The sequence below is a fragment of the Anolis sagrei genome, chromosome 3 (assembly GCF_037176765.1).
Source record: "Anolis sagrei isolate rAnoSag1 chromosome 3, rAnoSag1.mat, whole genome shotgun sequence".
Lineage (NCBI taxonomy): Eukaryota > Metazoa > Chordata > Lepidosauria > Squamata > Dactyloidae > Anolis > Anolis sagrei.
The window spans coordinates 41,728,595-41,742,608 of NC_090023.1; the positions used below are offsets into that span (position 1 = coordinate 41,728,595).

At 46.2% G+C, this 14,014-nt stretch overlaps 1 protein-coding gene across 1 annotated transcript in view; it reads left to right on the forward strand.

Annotated features, from left to right (window-relative positions):
* TTF2 (transcription termination factor 2) overlaps positions 1-14,014 on the forward strand; it is a 39,340-nt gene continuing 25,326 nt past the window's right edge. Inside the window, exons 1-5 of the mRNA XM_067466614.1 lie at positions 1-148; positions 3,127-3,238; positions 4,822-4,908; positions 11,453-11,519; positions 12,383-13,351. Coding sequence (XP_067322715.1) covers positions 121-148; positions 3,127-3,238; positions 4,822-4,908; positions 11,453-11,519; positions 12,383-13,351 — 1,263 coding nt within the window. The 5' untranslated portion in view covers positions 1-120. The remainder of the gene's footprint in view (positions 149-3,126; positions 3,239-4,821; positions 4,909-11,452; positions 11,520-12,382; positions 13,352-14,014) is intronic.

Sequence of the window (14,014 nt, forward strand, 5' to 3'; positions counted from 1 at the left end):
CGATTGGCCGATCAGGAAAATGGGCGGGAGGGGGTGTTACTCAGAGCACTTTGTTCCCTCGGAATTGAACCGGGTGGAGGAGAAACGAGAGCAGAGAGAACTTTAGCTGCTCCCCCATTTATGGAAAAAGTGGTTTGCTCCGCGCATGGTGAGGAATGGGATGGCCGCGAGCTGGGAAGGTCCCACATTGAGGCGAGGGGGTGTGTGTGTGAAATGATTGGCCTTGCATTATTGCTTCTTTTAGATCTCTCTCACACAAACTTTTACTGAAGCCACTGTAACTGCTATGTTTGCATCGTATGAAGCCTTAGGATGTATAGTTTAGTGAGATATTGGAAGTCTGGCAGAGGATTCTAAAATGAAACTACAAACCCCAGGATCCAATAGTATGGAGCCATGACAATTATAGTAGTGTAAACTGAGCATCCCTTCTCCAAAGAGCTCCCAAATGGACCATATGGGTGCCTGAGGGTTCATTTACATTGTAGGATTTGGAATCATGGGGATTCTAATTTTACAAGGTCTTTACTCTCTGCCAAAGGGTGCTGGTGCCTCACCAAACTACAACTCCCAGGATTCCATAGCATTGAGCCATGGCAGTCAAAGTGGGGTCAAGCTGCATTAGATGTACCCTTTGATTGTGACAGTTTTGATTTCTGGTGGTTCAGTGTTTGCAAGCTTTCTCCATAAACTAAATTATCAAAAACAAGGTGCATAAAATTATTAAGGTGTGTATGGAATGTCAAGGAATTATGGGGTTTGGCTTGAATCCAAAGAAAACTTAATTATATATGTGCAAATATTCCAATATCCAAAATATTTTTGGTTCCGAGTATTTCAGGGTCCTTCCACACAGCCATACAACCCGGAAGGCAGAAAATCCCACAATATCTGCTTTGAACATGGGCTGAATAAAATCCCACATTATCTGTTTCGAACAGGAATATATGGCAGTGTGGACTCAGATAACCCAGTTCAAAGCAGATATTGTGGGATTTTCTGCTTTGATATTTTGGGTTATATGGCTGTGTGGAAGAGCCCTGGGTTATCTGAGTCCACACTGCCATATATCTCAGTTCAAAACAGATAATATGGGATTTTATTCAGCTGTGTGGAAGGGGCCTCATATAAACGAGTTGTGGGTTTTTTGTGCTGTACGGCCAGCTACTTGAACAGCCATACAACCCGAACAACTCACAACAGCTCAGTGATTCTGGCCATGATAGCCTTCAACACCACATTTCAGATAAGGATTTCTCAACCAGTATCAGACTATTATAATTGTGTCACTTTGAAACACACATAACATATTTTTTGATTCTAAGGACCCTTCCACCTAACCCAGAATATCAAGGCAGATAATGTGCAATATCTGCTTTGAACTGGATTATCTGAGTCCACACTGCCATATATTCAGTTCAGTGTGAATTTTATACAGCTGTATGAAAGGGGCCTAAGATGCCATTGATTGTAAGACACACTAATTTCAGTAGTACCAACAATGGAAAAAAATGGTTAATTAAAGGTACCTGTGATTCTAAGAGCATCCCATTTTTAGAGATGTTTACATGGGACGGAGATGTATCTTAAGTCCCTTCCACACAGCCCTATATACCAGAATATCAAGTCAGGAAATCCCACATTATTTGAGTGTGGACTCAGATAACCCAGTTCAAAGCAGATATTGTGGAATTTCTGCCTTGATATTCTGGGATATAGGGCCCTTAGAATGAAAGACATAGGATGGCTAGCTACCTAGCAGGGCTGGTGCATAAATCATGCTGTCTTGACAGATCAGCAAGCAAAGATATGTGGGACACATGGGAGTGCAGGTCCTACAAGCATTCTCCCCAACTATAGCAATAGAAAAAGTGATCACAACATTGAGCCATGTGAAGAGGCAGGTAAGAAATATTACTATTAAAACAATACGGTCATTTGGGGTACATCTCTACATTGTAGAATGACCAGGGTATCTGTGTGCTTGCACATCTGCCGTCCAAGTGCTGATGGCTCATTTCAAGCATTGCACGCCAAAAGAAAGGAACGATGGTGCCTGCCTTAGGAAAGAATGGTGTGTTGTTCTACTTTTTTGCTATATTCTGTTCCATATTTAGGTATCTGGCTGCAGACTGCGTTGACCAAATATGTTTTACTGCCTGAGGCAAACTAAAACATCCTTTATCCCATCAAGGTAGTGAGTAGTGGTATTTGTAGTCTGAAAGGCAAATTTTTGAAACCCTGATCACCTTGAATTTGGTGTGACTTACATTTGTGATACACACACTGGATTGCAGCGATGATGGTGAAGTCTTTTACCTTCCTCGCAGAATGATAGCACTTTTCTTAGGTCCCAGAGGCCAGATATTTAGGACCTGAACTCATTTTTGAAGAACTACCATGATCAATAATTTTGCTAATATAAAGAGTGTTGGGGAAGAGGACTAGGATGCAAAGTATATACCATTGTATGATATATAGATGTTTTGCTGGCAACTGACCAGTCACTACCTCTTCAACTTTACAGGGTTGTTGGAGTGGTAAATGAAGGTAGAAACTCACTTCTGAGTTCCTTGGAGGAGAAGTGAAATTAAAGTACCCTATAATACTCATGTAAAAGTCTAGAAATTTTAGTAAAATCAACCCCCAAAAAACTGGATCGATGTATCCATGGGTCAGTATATGTACTGTATCTTAACTTTTATCACAAAGAAATTCTGCCCATCTTTGAGTGGTGAAAGGTGAAAGCTTAGTCCATCCAGAGAAGAGCTAAAATATACCAACTCTGTAGGTCCTCTTTATCCTTGGCAGACTTGAAAATATGCCAACAAAAAAGTCTAATGATACAGTGATGGGAAAGAAAAAATGGCAGAGGTAGCCAGGGTACTTGACCCAATCTGGCACTTTCTCCTTCTAATAACCCTCAACTTAGTCATGGATCATATCAAAATCCATAATTTTGGCCTTAAAATCTGCCCTCAACTTATTCATGCGTTTATACTGTTGTAAACATGAGCTGGGAGGATCCTTGAAATGAGATAAGGCTTAGAGTCAACTGAGGCAAAGCTTCATTTCCCATCCATTGATCTTTTCTTCATTTGTCTCTTCCTCTTACTTCCTGCTCAGGGCATCCCTGTATTTTGAAGACTGGCATCCAGGATGGCCCAAACAAAAACAAAAGCTTTTATATGTGTGGTGTCCAAAACCAGCAATCATGTGGATTTGTGCTCACTACAGAGTAAGTTGAATGTATTTCCTAAAGGCTTAGAGAAGACAATTATGCTGCGGAAAGTGGAAGGTAAAAGGAAGAGGGGCCAACCAAGGGCAAGATGGATGGATGGCATCCTTGAAGTGACTGGACTGACCTTGAAGGCGCTGGGGGTGGTGACGGCCGACAGGGAGCTCTGGCGTGGGCTGGTCCATGAGGTCATGAAGAGTCGGAGAAGACTGAACGAATGAACAACAACAAGGCCTGGGAATCCATCTCTTTTAAAATAAAAACTCTGCTACTAGGAATATAATTCTATATTTCCTATTCAGAATTGAAACATAGGCGCTTTTAAACGTTCCTTCTTTAGTGAGTTGCTGTGAATTCTCCGGGCTGCCTGACCATGTTTCAGAAGTATTATCTTCTGACATTTTACCCACATCTATGGCAGGCATCCTCAGAGGTTGAGGGTCTGTTGGAAACTAGGCAAGTGAGGTTTATATATCTGTGGAATGTCCAGGGTGGGAGAAAAAACTCTTGTCTGTTTGAGGCAAGTGTGAATGTTGCAATTGGCCAGCTTGATTAGAACTAAATAGCCTTGCAGCTTCAAGGCTTGGCTGCTTCCTGCCTGGGGGAATCCTTTGTTGGATCCCCCAGGCAGAGGTTGTTATCTCACAACCTCTGAGGATGCCTGCCACAGATGTGAGTGAAACGTCAGGAGAGAATGCTTCTGGAACATGGCCATTCTCTCCTGACGTTTCGCCTGCATCTATGGCAAGCATCCCCATACAGTCCGGAAAAGTCACAGCAACCCAGTGATTCCAGCCATGAACAACACATGATAGAGTCAATTTGCATTTTAACTCTTTAAGAGCTTTTTAAAGGTACAAAAATGGTGTACTTTTTAAGATAACACTAGGAATGCTTTTTGGGCACCTTGATTACCATTTAATGACCTTACATCTTCAAAGCCTGGCTGATTGCTGCCTGGGGAAATCCTTTGGAGGTGTTAGCTGGCCCTGATAGATTCTTGTCTGGAATTCCCCTTTTTTTGAAGTGTTGCTCTTTATTTACTGTCCTGATTTTAGAAGATTTTTAAATACTTGTAGCCAGATTTTGTTCATTCAACAGATATAAAAACCTCAGTTGCCTAGTTTCCTACAAACCCTTCAACCACAGATGTGAGCGAAGTGTCAGGAGAGAATGCTTCTGGAACATGGCCATACAGTCCGGAAAACTCACAGCAACCCAGTGATTCTGGCCATGAAAGCCTTAGGGTATACATTTGCTTATTTAATTGTAAACCCTCTCGTTAGCGCTTGCCCTAAAACCGAAGGCAAGCAAGTAATTGAAGTAAGTTAAAAAAACATAAAATGCCTGAGAGGAAGGAAAATGCTATGTGTGTTTATGCTTTGTATTGATAGAAATTTAAATATTCATGCATGTTAGTTTCCATTCTGCAATATGCAGTTAGTAACTAGAGCTAAATGTTTTGCATCAAGTTTCCAAATGTGTACATTTAGATTTTGCAGTGCACTTTTTAGTGATACTTTTTATATAGAGAGAGAGAGTCATAAGTTTATGTTTGTAAATAACTATCTTTCCTACCATAGGCTTAGCCCTTCTCATTGCCTGATACATGAACAATATATAGTGGAACTGCAAGTTTTGATGAAGGAACAGGAGAAAGAAACATACAGGTATATTTCCATTAAAATGCTTGCATTCATATGATTGGGATGTCTGCATCAAGAGTACTGACAGTATCTTAAAATAAATTTTAGATGGTGTCTAAGCCCAAATCAGTTGTCAAACATGTCCAAGAATCATCCAAAATCTAGATAAGGAGGACTCCTTTTTCCTATGTGGTGTAAGAAAGTGAAATGTTACTGGTCTAAGATCTATATATTAATTCACAGGTTTTTAAAAGATTGCAGAATCATCCAGAATTTTTTTTGTAAATATGCACAACTTCTTTGATATATGAGAACAGCAGAAAGGTGAATATTGTTAACGTAGACCTGGAAATAGTTTGAAGTGGAAGATGAAGAAGGGATTGTTATGGATACTTATTTATTTATTTATTTATTACTTGCATTTATTGACCGCCCCTCTCAGCCCGAAGGCGACTCGGGGCGGCGAACAACAACAACCAGAAGACAATATACAGCAAATAAAGACGATACAAACCAGACGGATACCACACAACATACACTTACACTAAAAATCCGCTTCGTCAAGTCCTGGGGTCATAGCCGAAATTCGTAGTCCTAGTTCATTCCATTGTCAATTTAACTGTCCTCAATTGAAGGCCTGTTCAAAGAGCCATGTTTTTAGGCTCCTGCGAAAGGCCATCAAGGAGGGCGCCTGTCTAACTTCAGCAGGGAGGGTGTTCCACAGCCGGGGGGCCACCACCGAGAAGGCCCGCTCCCTCGTCCCCGCCAAACGTGCCTGTGAGGCAGGCGGGACCGAGAGAAGGGCCTCCCCGGATGATCTCAAGGCCCTCGTGGGCTCGTAGGCCGAGATGCGGTCTGCAAGGTATTTTGGGCCGGAACCGTTTAGGGCTTTGTAGGATAACACCAGCACCTTAAATTGGGCCCGGTAGCAAATCGGCAGCCAGTGGAGCTGGGACAGCAGAGGCGTTGTATGCTCTCTGCGTCCAGCCCCCGTTAACAACATGGCTGCCGCGCGCTGAACTAGCTGAAGCTTCCGGGCCGTCTTCAAGGGCAGCCCCACGTAGAGAGCGTTGCAGTAGTCGAGGCGGGATGTGACCAAAGCGTGTACCACCGTGGCCAAGTCAGACTTCCCAAGATACGGGCGCAGCTGGCGCACGAGCCGAAGCTGTGCAAATGCTCCCCTGGTCACCGCTGAAACCTGGGGCTCCAGGCTCAGCGATGAGTCCAGGGTCACACCCAAGCTGCGAACCTGTGCCTTCAAGGGGAGTGCGACCCCGTCCAGCACAGGCTGTAACCCTATACCCTGTTCGGCCTTGCGACTGACCAGGAGTACCTCTGTCTTGTCTGGATTTAATTTCAGTTTGTTCGCCCTCATCCAGACCATTACAGCGGCCAGGCACCGGTTCAGGACTTCGACGGCCTCCTTAGTAGCAGGTGGGAAGGAGTGACAGAGTTGGACATCATCTGCGTACAGGTGACACCGCACCCCGAAACTCCGGATGATCTCACCCAGCGGCTTCATGTAGATGTTAAACAGCAAGGGGGACAAGATGGAACCCTGAGGAACGCCACAGATCAACGGCTGTGGCGCTGAACAGGAGTCCCCCAGCAACACCTTCTGAGTACGACCCTCCAGAAATGACCGGAGCCACTGCAGAGCAGTGCCCCCAAGTCCCATCTCTGCAAGGCGCCCCAGAAGAATACCGTGGTCGACGGTATCGAAGGCCGCTGAGAGGTCCAGGAGCACCAACAGGGACACACTCCCCCTGTCTAGCTCCCGGCGCAGATCATCCACTAAGGCGACCAAGACCGTCTCGGTACCATGTCCCGGTCTGAAACCAGACTGTGCCGGATCCAGAATATCCGTGTCTCTCAAGAATACCTGGAGTTGTGAGGCCACCACGCTTTCCATGACTTTGCCCAAGAAGGGAAGATTGGAAACAGGCCGAAAGTTGTCCAATTTAGTGGGGTCGAGTGATGGTTTCTTCAACAGCGGCTTTACAACAGCCTGTTTTAGGCTCGCTGGAATCTTGCCTTCCCGAAGGGAGGCATTAACCACCACCGTTACCCACTCGGCCAATCCCCCTCTGGCCTCTTTCAGAAGCCAGGATGGGCAGGGGTCTAGGATGGACGTGGTGGGTCTCATTCCTCCAAGTATCTTGTCCACATCCTCGGGTTTCACAAACTGAAAAGAATCCAATAAAATCGGACAAGCAGGTGCTTGTGTCACATCCACGGAGACTGCATCTAATGCGGCGTCCAGCCCAGAGCGGATCAAAGCGACTTTGTCTGCAAAGAACCGAGCAAATGCTTCACAGCGTGCTGCCGAGTTGTCAGTGCTCCCACCTGAGGTTGGGGGAGTTAAAAGACCTCTGACAACCCGAAACAACTCCGCCGGACGGTTTTTTGCAGACGCAATAGTGGCCGCAAAGAAAGATTTCTTTGCGGCTTTTATTGCCGCGGCGTATGCCCTTAAAAAGGACACAAACCGTGTTCGATTTGACTCGCTTGGGTCTGAGCGCCACACGCTCTCTAGAACCCTCTTCTTTCGCTTCATCGCTGCCAGCTCCTCAGTAAACCAAGGGGCTGGTTTAGCTCGGTTACTCGAGAGGGGACGTTCCGGAGCGATCTTGTCAATAGCCCTGGTCATCTCCCCATTCCAGAGAGCGACCAAGGCCTCGACATGATCACCTACCGCGGCGGCGGGAAACTCCCCAAGAGCCGTCAGGAATCCACTCGGATCCATTAGCCTCCTGGGGCGGACCATCCTAATAGGTCCTCCACCCTTGCGGAGGTTAGGGGGCGCAGTGAGTCTAAATCTAATCAGGAAGTGGTCGGACCATGGCAACGGAGAGCTAGACAACTCCTCCACACCGCCACCCTGCTCCCATCCCTGACAGAAAACCAAGTCCAATGTGTGTCCAGCACAGTGGGTGGGGCCAGTTATTCGTTGGGACAGCCCCATGGTTGCCATGGCGGACATGAAGTCCTGAGCCGCACCTGTGAGGGTTGCCTCGGCGTGGATGTTGAAGTCCCCCAGCACAAGGAGCCGTTGGGACTCCACCGCCAGGCTCGAGACCACCCCCGCTAGCTCAGGTAGGGAGACTGTAGTGCAGCGAGGTGGACGGTACACTAGCAGAATCCCTATTCTGTCCCGGTCACCCACCCTCAGGTGGACGCATTCGAAATTTGTGGTCTGCGGGATGGGGCTCCTGGTTAGATGGATGGAATCTCTATAGACCACTGCGACCCCGCCTCCCCGTCCTCCGGCTCTAGGTTGGTGTTGCACGGAGAAGCCTGGAGGACAAAGCTGGGAGAGATTTACGCCCCCCGCTTCATCCAGCCAGGTCTCCGTGATGCACGCCAGGTCTGCCCGCTCCTCCAGGATTAAGTCCTGGATCCAAGATGTTTTTCCGTTGACCGACCTGGCGTTCAACAACACCACCTTCAAGCCAGAGGGCCCGCTCACCTGGTTACACCAAATTACCTTAGGAGACCTGTTGGGAATAGTTAATTTAGGAAAGCGGTCCGAATTAAGCCGAATTCGTGGTCTCCTTCTCCCGCATCTCCTCCTTCCCACCACGACCTCTATGGGGGCCCCTCGGCTAGTGGAACACCTCCCTCCCTCCATGCCGCAGTTGTGAGCCATAAGGGTATTTCCTCCTATACTTGTTGTCAAGCTTATTAGTTCTTGCCAGCATCTCCCCTCCCCTCCCTCCCCCCTTCCCACCACACTCTCAATTCCAGATTCCAGGCCGCCTCCTCCTCCGCCCCCTCCGCCACAGCAGAGTAACGTAAACAGTATCCAGAGGGGGGCAGGGTACCACATGAGTGGCGACGATTCGGATGGTGGTATCGATATAGTCAGTTCTTAAAGTGCAAAATATCGTTAGGTCTTAAGGTGCCAGTTCTTACGTTCTTAAAGTGCAACAATTTCTGGAACAGCCGTCAATGATCGAGGATGAACGTCAATGATCACTCAGCAGCAACACACATTCAACGCACATTAAAATGCTAGATCTAAAGTGCTCTACTTAACGGTATAAAGTGCGGCACGGAGGAACAGGGAAGGGGTGAAAGTGCTAATGCAGTCTAGCAGCAGTTGGAAGACGCTTGAGTGTTCCAGATCGTTCTTATAACAATGATAATAGTAACAACCAGGACTACCGGGCAGTGCTAGTTGCTAATTATACAACTACCCGTGTACGATGGTTAACTAATATTGCTATGACCCCCAATCGGGCTTGGACAGTTGGTGAACCGGCGGATAGGCTTCCGGAGTTGGTACCTCGGAGGTGGAGCAGCACAGATGGTTAGTCACACTTTGCTCAGAGGATCCCAGAGGGGAAACCAGCTTAAAGATTTACACACAAAAAGAGAACCCGAATGCTGGCCAAGGGTCCGCACAGCTGTCTACACAAGAGTAGCAGTCAATAAAGGTGGACTCGCCCAAAGGTGGAATAGCACGAGGTCCTCTGTGCCGGCGGCGAAAATGAGGGGCGAGATGGGATCAGCCGACAGGGGGGGCTCGTCTAAGTTGAAGGGTGAAGACGAGCTCGCCTGATGGCTAAAAACAGGCCCAGCAACTCAGCCGTGGTCCAGTGACCCAGCAGCCCGGCAAAAGCCGCGGTGACACTCCACCGGCCGCGGTTGCGGGGGCTAGGGAGCGCCCAACCCCCCACCCGGCGGCTGGCGGCGGCGGCGCTGGACCGGCAGCGGCTGCTCAGCGGCTCGGCGGCTCGGCTGCTCGCGGTGGCGGCGGCGGCAGCTCGTCCCCTGGCTTCAGGCTTCCTCGCTCCCCATTTCTCCTCTCCAAACTCCTCCGGGTGGCGGCGGCAGCGGCCCTGCGAAGGTGCCGGCCGCGGCCGATTGTAATGGCGGCCGCGGCAGCCGCGACGGCGGCGTCGGCCCTGTGGAGATGGTCCGGCCTGGTGGTGGTCCAGCCGCTGTGGCGGCGGCAGTTTGGCGGCCCCTCCGGGAGGCAGCCCAGTGAAGATGGCGGCCGCAGCTTGGCAGGCGCGGAGGCCAGGCAGCGCAGAGGCGCGGCGGCCAGACAGCGCGGAGGCGCGGAGGCAGCGCGGCAGCGCGGAGGCGTGGGGCCTTAGCCGACGCAAAGGCCAGGCAGCGCCCGGGAGAGTGGTGGCCCGGTGGAAGTAAGGGGCCGGTGGAGGCCTGATGGCAACGGCTGCAGCGGCTGCAGCGGTGGTCTAGCCCGCTGATAGCCCCCAATAAGCTCACCCGGCCGCGGAGGCTGCAGGTAGGTCGATCGGCCGCGATGTAATGGCGGCCGCTTCTCCTTTCTTCCCTGCTTTAGCCTTTCCTCCGCCTTTCCTCCGCCCTCCTAGTTCTTCCTTTGGCTCTGCGAGCCTCTACGGAGAGCCAGATGCTCGGGGTCTCTCCTCCTCACTTGTGGATGGAATTGGTGAGGGGATGGCGTACGATTCCTCTGGATTTCAGCAGCAAAGGTAGAGCAGCTCAGCGTTTTCCAGCTGCTTGCCACCATGCCGGAAATATTGACAAGAAGTTAGGAAGCAACTGTCATGGTCCAAAGCAGGCATTTTGCAACTAGTAAGAACACCGGCAAGTCTTCATGCAAATGTCATAGACAGTGCTAAACAGCATCAAACACACTGCTCAAAGGGATGCTTTCCGGCCAGTAAGAATGCGCTTTGGTATGAAGCCTAAATTGCCAAAATAACATGGGTTGTGAGAGAAAAACTAAATGAAGACTTTTTGAAAAAAATTGAGCAATAAGAAGTCTAAAGATGTAATATTTGTAGCTAAGATAAAGGTTTCCCCTGATTTTAAGTCTAGTCATGACCAGCCTTGGGGCATGGTGCTCATCTCCACTTCTAAGCCAAAGAGCCAGCGTTGTCTGTAGAAACCTCCAAGGTCATGTGGCCCGCATGACTGCATGAAGCGCCATTACCTTCCCGCCAAGGTGGTACCTATTGGTCTACTAACATTTGCATGTTTTCAAACTGCTAGATTGGCAGAAGCTGGGCCTAACAGGGGGAGTTCATCCCACTTCCCTGATTTGAACTGCCAGCCTTTTGGTCAGCAAGTTCAGCAGCTCAGCAGTTTAACCCACTACGCCACAAGGGGGTTGATAATAATTCAGTTAAACTGTTTAGTTTGATCTGTAATAGTAAAATAATATGTTTTCCAATTTGTATTATTTTCATTACGGTTTAGGTTGCCAGATCAGTTCATTAGTCTTAGGACCCCTCTACACTGCCATATATAATCCAGATTATCTGCTTTGAACTGGATTTTATGGCATTGTAAACTCATACAATCCAGTTCAAAGCAGATAATCTGGATTATCTACTTTGATAATCTGGATCATCTGGCAGTGTAGAAGAGGCCTTAATGTATTTGTGAATTAATGTTTTAGTTAGTTTTTATTGTTTTAAATTAGGGATTTGATACTGTGTTTTAGCATTAGTATAGTTTTGGTTACATATATACCTGCACCTTTATATGTGTATATTTTCCTTTCTCATTCTTATTTTTGTCTATGTTTTATTAATAGCAATTTGACAGACCATATTTTATTTGATTCTAGGCTGTTTTATCGATGCAGTAAAGCTAAAGCAGAAGGAAAACAATGGTGTGGAAGAGTCCCATGGCAGGTAAAAATACAATTAAATATTTTGCAACCACTTTGGGGCCATTACACTAATGAAATATTTAAATATATATATATTTAAGGATCATAGAAATAGACACAAAAGGTTCACAGTTACACATGTGATATTTCAATATAACAAAATGAGCAAAATAGGAATACAACAAGAGCAAAGGCAACCCCTGTAGTAATAATATAATAATACCATCTTTTTAACCCACCCGCTCTCCCTGAGGGGACTGTAGTGTTTGTTTTGTGGTCTGAGCCCCTGTTCAGAAGATTTCACCTCACTTTTTGTCATGGTGATAATTAGCTTTTGAAAAATGTGGCTTGTTGTGGAAACAAAGATTGGTGATAAAGCTTCAGTTGAAATACCCTTTTCAGGAGCTAATTTCCCTTCATGTGTGGAGATTTCTCTCCTTCCTGCTGTCTCACCCCCATTCTTAACTATGAGTCATTTGTAACTTGGGGACTGCCTGTATTCTGCTTGGAAGGAGGAACAATAGCACATTCTGAAATGTTTTAAAAATGTATTGGGCAGCACATTGTAGTTCTAGTGGCATATTTGAGATCATTCAGGAGGTACTTAGGAGGCTCCACAACATTTTAAAACCTCAGATTTGCTGGTCTGCACACAGTTTAAAAAGTTTCGCATACAGTCATTAAGTTTGACTAAAATAGTTTCTGCATTGTCAGTGGTTATAACAGTTAGAAGTTTTACAAACCTTGGAAGTATAGTCCTAGAAATATCAGCTTTTCCTGTAGAACTGTTCTCCAAGAGTGCAGGGAACAGGCAGCTGTAGTATTCATGCTATCTCATTATATTGTAAATAGATTAAGATTTCATCTCTTTGTTTGTTTTTACAGGATTCAAAAACCAAGACAATCCCAACCAAACCACAACCTCAGCAAATGCTGGAGTTGATCCATGATCACAGAAATCAAAGAAATCCATTCAAAGTACCAAATAAGAACCAAGAATTATCATCTGTTAAAGAACTAAATGACAGAGGGGACAAAAATCAAATAAAAAAAGAACATGAGAAAAAAGAAACTGTAGAGTTTGACAAAGAGGCTTTTCAAAAATTATCATCTGAAACCAAAAGAAAAGAGCTTCTAACAACGCTGAAGATCAAAAATACACAGTTTGGAGGAAAATGTGAGAATTCATACACAGAAGGAATAGAAAACCAAGCAAAATCAAGTGATGCCGTGTCTGTAAGGGAGAAAGTGACATCTTTGAATGGATATAAATATCTGGGTAAAAAGGTTGAGATGCCTCCTGTTCACACTGGACATGGTTCAGCTGTGAGAACTGCTGGAGTTGATGTGCAGAAAGAAAAAAGATCAGAGCAACCATTGCTAAATTTCAAGATCCAGAAATCCAGTGGCAGGCCCATTAATGAGGAACAGCCTGGCAAAGGGGTTCCAGAAACCTGCAAGGACAAAAGTATAACAATGAAAACAAATGGCCATTGGGGAGCTGAAAAAGAGACAGGAGTGTCTAGAGATCATGTAGCTGTTCAGGAATTGACAGGCTCGGTTCCTGGAGCACCACACAAAGGAAATCCAGAGAAATCATCAGAGCTGTTACAGATGGGAGTCACTCCGGGGAATAAAGACTGTACCACTAAAAATGTTAGCAGCGGTGAAAGTGACAAATCTGTGCCTTTCGAATTACCTGTTGTGCAAGGATTTGATTTCCAACAAGGAAAAGACAGCGGTCAAAAGAAACTGTCTCCCACATTGCCAGAACTGGCCTCTTTGCAGATCACAGGAAATGTGGATTCCAAAGCTCTTCACCACCAACTTTCAGCTCAGCTGGAGCAGAAAAAGGTCTCTCTTGCTATATGCTTGATTTTCTGTATCTGTTTATATATTCAATGGGACTGGAAAATGTCCTGTGTTGTGGGTATAGTGGGTTCTTGGAATCCACTGGGATTTGATTCCAAAACTCCCCTATGGATACCAAAATCCATGAATGCTCAAGTTTCATTATTTTACAATATTGTCCCTTATATAATATTGCAAAATCAAGGGTTGCTTTTTGATTGTTTTGCAATATTTTCAACCCAAGGGTGGTTAAATAAGTGGTTAAAAAAATCTGTGGATATAGAGGTCACACTATAATCCACGCTGCTGCTGTACTAGTTCCATCTTGTCCAACCTGATAGCCTCCAGATTGCTGCGTTCCAGCTCATCTTGAAGGCACCAGCTTGGAAAAAGCTGTATAAGAATAGTCTCGGGTTTTTTTTCTCATGTCTAGGTCATGCAAAGGGCATCACATTTTTTTTTTCAGTATAAATATTTATTGCACATTTTTATACATAGACATACTTTCATACGTACTTACATACAGTAAGGTTGCAAGTTCATTACAATTATAATCCCACAAGTAAAACATAACGAGCAGTCATGAATTATACCTGTCTCTGCCTATGCAACCCTACAGTTCCACGCATACCTGGGAGGTGGGAAAGGAGGGGAGTGGGTATGGGT